Source organism: Sinocyclocheilus grahami, unplaced genomic scaffold, assembly GCF_001515645.1.
Source record: "Sinocyclocheilus grahami isolate Dianchi unplaced genomic scaffold, SAMN03320097.WGS_v1.1 scaffold1041.1, whole genome shotgun sequence".
NCBI classification, from domain to species: Eukaryota; Metazoa; Chordata; class Actinopteri; order Cypriniformes; family Cyprinidae; genus Sinocyclocheilus; species Sinocyclocheilus grahami.
The window spans coordinates 245683-252143 of NW_015506220.1; the positions used below are offsets into that span (position 1 = coordinate 245683).

The 6461-nt window shown below is 37.0% G+C and overlaps 1 protein-coding gene across 1 annotated transcript in view; it reads right to left on the reverse strand.

The window, feature by feature from the left end:
- Positions 1–6461, reverse strand: part of LOC107566014 (nuclear receptor corepressor 2-like) — a 143329-nt gene that overhangs the window by 33827 nt on the left and 103041 nt on the right. The window contains exon 6 of the mRNA XM_016251367.1: positions 5967–6080. Within this exon, the coding sequence (XP_016106853.1) occupies positions 5967–6080 (114 nt within the window). The remainder of the gene's footprint in view (positions 1–5966; positions 6081–6461) is intronic.

Genomic DNA, 6461 nt, shown 5'->3' on the forward strand with positions numbered 1-6461 from the left:
GCAGGCTTGCACAAACGAAGAGAGAGAGAGAGAGAGAGAGAGAGAGAGAGAGAGAGAGAGAGAGAGAGAGAGAGAAACAAAAACAATGGAGATGGTGACAATAGGGAGATGGTGACAATATCAGCAGATTGCTGGCTATTTCGTGTGGCTTATGTGTCTCTCTTCCACATAAACATACAAAATGAAAGCCCTAAAACTTCCTTTCTCTCTCGCAAACAAAACTCAATACTTTAGAAATGGATACACACTAATCCACTCTCTTTACAAAAAACTAAAAAAACCACGGGGTGATATGGTTTATTTGACATTGGATATATATAGGGCACTTTCTACCAGTCATTCATCTACTAGCCATTTTCCTGCAATTATCCATACAGTGTGTGTGAAATATTATGACCTGACTACAAGCAGCTCACACTCAGAAATCAATTTTTTTCAGTGAGCAGTTCTGCAATGCTCATTTTTAACTGTCAATCTCATCTATAGTAGGCAAACAATAATCAGCCTATCATCATTTTAAAGTTGACGTATAATGGAAAACATGATTTTTTTTTTTTACTTGCTTTCTCACAATGCAGAGCCAGCTCTTTCACTATACCAAGCACACTCATTATAGAAAATACACTGAGTCACTCAAAAATCACATAATGATGAGCACATACAAATATGACTGTCCATATTATATAACATCTATCCGGAATAACGCAACATGAACCACCCTGACATATGAACTATATCAGCAGATTTCACATAACTAGGGCTGAATAGCAGCTGCACTGATAAGTGATTAATCTGCTGATTATTTTGTCAATTTATTTTTCATATTATGAGGGTTGTGAATTAAATAGCAGATTTAAGTTACACACGTTAATTGGAATTTGTAAATTATATTTACAAATAATTAATAATACTACTAATAATATTATTTTAAAATATAAATTAAATCAATCAATCAGTTAAACATAACAATATAATTAAAATATATTTTATCAAAATGCATATTTTTGTACAAAATCAATGCTCTCCCTTAATGTGTTTTTGCTACATTTGACTGACATATGTACACACACACGTGCTCTTTCTTTTTGTAGCTTAATGCACACTAGATTGCCGTTAGGAGCTTTTATCCGTTTTATTGATCAGCTGTTTTATTGATTAGCTCAATGCAAAACAGCCAATCATAACAGAGGTTATTTAAATATAGATATATTGAAGACACTGTAATGTTTTTATTTTACTATTAGCGCTTTTATTTCCAAGAGAGAAAGGATACAAAACCCTTTTTTTGCTGCTGGAATCTTGACTAACATTATAAAGTGAACTTCAAAAGAAAACAACATGCTACTGTTGAACATGGCACCTTTAATATGACAATTTCCTCTCCCACAATGAATCAGCATGATACCGGCACTTTAACAAAACTATCCTCTGTATTCTATCCCGTGGATTTCAGAGAGCATCGAGTGCTTCCTGGAAGAGAACAGGAAGGCGTGAGTGCTCTTTGGCAGTATCGCAGCATGAGAGGCCTTAATGGATTAAGAGATGGTGGGTGTGATTAAAAGATCACAGCAGGACCGAAGCCAGAACCACCTGACAGAGAAGCAAATGTGCAGACCTGGATACACTTGAGGTAGAGAACAGTAAAAGCTAGATGAAATTATGATGGAGATACATGAAGCTTTCCAAATGGTGTGTAAAAATTAAGTGCTAAAACACCCTCCAAGACACATTCAAAAAGGATAGCCAGTAATCCTATCACTCAAACCTCAGGAGGTGGTTTCAGATGCATACAAGATGTGACATGACAAGAAAAAATAAAATAGAAAACAACCACCACAATAACAAAAAATATGCTACATCGACAATGGACCTTCAGATGGCCATTTGTGTGCCTTTATAAGCAGAGGTTGGCATATTATCACAACCAAAACTCCATGCTTAATATATCTGCTATACAAGTAATTGGGGTCAATTTCCCATTAAAAAAAGATGCAAATAAATATTTTATATCATATATATATATATATATATATATATATACAGAAGACATTCACACTCCATAGCCCCAGATTGAGACGCTTCGCTGTAATTCTCTAGTCTCTCACCACTAGAGGGACCACGAGCACCAAAGACATGTCAATGCTGCAGTATACAGTATGCTGAGTGACTCTCCATGGCTGCATCTCAAACTATCCATAGTAAGCTTAGGAGTAGTACACCCCAAATCATAGTGCCTCAATAAAGTATTTCAGAGGAGCCTGAATGGTATGCTATTTGCATTGAAATTTCTAGGGTTTTCTGGGTCAGTTCACCATCAATCGATTACAGCATCTCATTATACATTTAACAGCTCGTTTCTCTCATTAAGATCTGTCACAGCTGTTCGACCTACCTGCTTCTGTTCAGAGATGAGCTTCTCTGAACACCAATGTTCATTTAACATTTGTGTGTACTTGTCTAATGCAATATATGTGCATACATGTAATTAGATGCAGTATGTACCGTGAGTGTTTTTTAGGGATGCACGATATTATCGGGCCAATATCGGAATCAGCCGATAATGGCTTTAAATGTAAATATCGGCATCGGCCCGATATGAAAAATTATGCCGATATGTCTTGCCGATAAGTCTTGCCGATAAGAGGAATACATTAACTCACATGTGCTCAGGGTGTGCTAGCGATTAGATCACGTCAACAGTGTGATTAGATCACGTCAGCATTGTGGCTCATTCTTGAAGCAAAGTTTTGCCTGAATGGTGATTGGATTCACTGTTTTGGATGCTGCATTTAAACTGAGAATGCACATACAGAATGATGCATTAGGTGTGTGATAGAGTAAACAGTATTAGCACATTCAGCAGCGGCAGCCTTCCCTGAGTCTTAATGCCCGCTCAGTAAGGAGTTTTAATTCCGTAGGGGGCACTGTTGGCCTACTTCTAATAAAATGAAAGCAAAATACACAAATAATATTTAGACCATGTTTCTGATTAAAGGGGTCATATGATGCAATTTCAAATTTTCCTTTCTCTTTGGAGTGTTACAAGCTGTTCGTGCATAGATAAGATCCCTAAAGTTGCAAAGACTAAAGTCTCAAATCCAAAGAGATATTCTTTATAAAAGTTAAGACTTGTCCACGTCCTCCTAAAATGCCTCGTTTAAACACGCCCCCACGTCTACGTCACAGTGTGGGAAGATTTGCATAACACCGCCCAAATGTTCACGCAAAGAAAGGCAAAACTTTTATTCTATTGTTGTTGCCGCTGCCGCCATGTTGTGGAGACGCTGTGTGTTTCGTAGTGAAAGCGAAACTACTTTGTTTGGCCTTCCAAAAGAGGACGATAACCGCTTCATCATGCCTAAAGCTGATCCGTGCTGGTCGCTGAGGAAATACATCAACTTAGTGCTGTGGATCGCCGGATCGGCTTTCAACATGGACAAAGCGGAGTCCGGCCCGGGGTCGTCACATGTGGTTGCCGCGAGCCCTCAAGCCTCAAGCCCGCCGGTCTCCGCTCACTCTAGCACACCATGTCTGTGTGTTAAAAAACCTCACTCTAGCCCGCCGTGTGTGACGCTGTGTGTTTCGTTGTGAAAGCGAAACTACTTTGTTTGGCCTTCCAAAAGAGGACACAACTAGAAATCAGTGGTTAACTTGTATTTACAACACTGTTCCAGAACAGTTCAACCCAAATATTCAGATGTGTGCAGCGCATTTTATGGAGGACTGTTTCCTGATCCTGGGATACTACAACGCCGGCTGTTCTGACTAGAGTACGTTTTGACAGTACGTTTTCATATTTAAAGAATTTTCCACTGATGATTCAAACGCGAGTTTTGAGCAGTGTAGAGTAGCGCTTGTTGTTTGTCGTTTCTCCGATCACAAACGCAGACATGGTTTTATGTTTACGCGGCGCGATGCAACGCAACGCGTAAAAAGACAGTATAAGTTTTGTAAAAATCGGCACGTTTCAGAAAGGCAGGGGCATAGAGGAGAAACAATAATGTACAGTATGTGGAAAATAATGTGTTTCTTTAACCTTAAACCGCATAAACACATTTCATTACACCAAATACACAAAATAATGTTATTTTTAGTAACATCATGACCCCTTTAAATAAAGCAATAATTGAGGCCATAAAATGAGTATGTTTTGATTTAAAGGTCAGAAGCTATAGCTTACATGAACAAAAAAAAAAAATCACAAACATGACACTTAAATTAAATAATTTTATATATACCTACTGATTTATTCATTCATGTGTAATATGTTATATTATTTAAACAAATTATGAGCATCACAGGATTTTCAGAATTTGTACAACTCTTTTGATTTAGACCATTTACAAATGCTAAATCATAAAATAAAATGTTAATGTTACCACTGCATCTCTCTGGGGGGGAAAATGCAGTGATTAATATATAGTTTATTTATAGTTTTTTTCAAATCTTCAATGTGCTGTCATTATAAAATAATTGTATTATTGTTTATTTAATTCTAACAAATAAGTTCCTGTCCCTATAATGGGTAATGAAAGGTTCATATTTTGGTTTTGGGGAGTCCCCAACAACAGGTTGACATGCATGCAAGGTCAAAAAACACTTTCATTGTCTTATAATATGCATTTATTTTTTACCTTACTTGCACAACGACTCCCAAACGATTCGCTCAACAATCCATTTTTCCAAACCCCTTCTTTACGTGACGCTAATCTGCGGTGATTGGTATGATTGGGGTTCGTTTTAAAACGACTCGTTTCAATTATTCAGAGTCGACTCTTTCTTTTGAGAGACAATAACTTTATACACTGTGCACTTTTAGATTTAAAACTTTGCAGTATGTTTTCATTCACTTAGAGCTGTGTTACACACTGCATGAAAGGTAATTTTCAAAAATCCATAGTAGGGGCACTTTAAAAACTAACCAAAATGAAAAATAATTATATATTTGGCTATCGGCCAAAATGAGCTGAAAATGATCCGCATTAGTGGTTGGCCGATATATCGGCATTGGCCGATAAGTTTTTCTGTTTGGCAGATGCGTTCGAGGCGGACTTTTAATTTTGACGGCGCTGAGAACGGCAGCACCTGCGCACACAGTGTTCACATTCTCCTTGTTCGCTGTCGTCGTTGACTGTTTAACAGTTCTTTCTGATTATTAGACAGATTTCTGTCCGTATTAGAACTAAGGAATTAAAATGTATAAAAAAAAGTATAACGATTGCTTTTATATTATTAGTAATAAAGGCAAACATTATAATACTTTCTCGTTTGCAGTCAGCATTCAGCAAATATGGATTTATATAATTTAAACAAATCTTTGAATGACTAATGAACATTTAATTTTAAAAATCTTGCAAACTTAGTCAAATCCAGCTGTGAGATCGTGTGAAGTGTGCATTTGTATCCTGCATGATCGCGTGTTCTCTGTGTAATGGTAGGTCCGTGCGAATTGAATACGGACAGGAGGAAAGTTCTCCTTCACTGGAGACGCGCGATCGACAAACTTTAAACTCATGATTTCAAATTATGCTGCGCTTCATGCTTTTGCCCAATGTCATATTCATGTCATTTTCACTGTGTGCTGTATGTAAAATGAGTGTTACCTTGACTTTATTTGAAAAAATAAATAAAGAATGCCATGTTGGTTTCAGTGTTTACTTCCTTTTTAATTATATTTTTATTAATTATTTATTTATTTGTGAAAAATACTTTTGTCATTTAAAGTACAAGTATGTTTATTTTACACATTTATTTTTTTATCCATTTTCAAATTATTTAATTTCTTAAATATTAATTAAAATAAATAAAATTATATCGGCTTTATATCGGCCATCAGTCACCCTGCTTTCCAAGATATTGGCATCGGCATCGACTGTCAAAAAAACAATATCGGTCGACCACTAATCGGCATATCCGATATCGGCAAAAATCCAATATCGTGAATCCCTGGTGTTTTTTGTTCTCACCCTGTTTTCATCATAGATGATCTGGACAAGGCTGCGGTGTTTGGCTTCACTGGGTGGAGGTGAGATGGTGCGCTCTGGCTCCTGGGGTTTCGCAGCTTCTTCCTCTAGCTGATGCTAAAAAAAACAAGAGTATGACCTTCCTAACAATCCTGACTGCTATAAATCAACAGTGACAAAGGTTAAAAAATAAAATAACTATATTGAAACTCTTATTTATACTTATAAAAGAGGACTAATGCAACCCTGCTACAGTAAGAAGCCAGACACAACAAGAATGCAATATATTACGTGGGCTAATATTAACGCTATCCCCACATCAGAAGCACTGCTAATACCAGAAAAGCTCTCTGGTTGGCTGAGGAGCACTAATGTTTTAGCTAAGAGAGTCAGCGAGACTATAGTCAAAGATTGATGATCAACAATAATTTCACACCTTATACACAGATGCCCAAAGAAACGCAGAGGCCCTGGCTACAATAAAATGCTGAAAGGGGC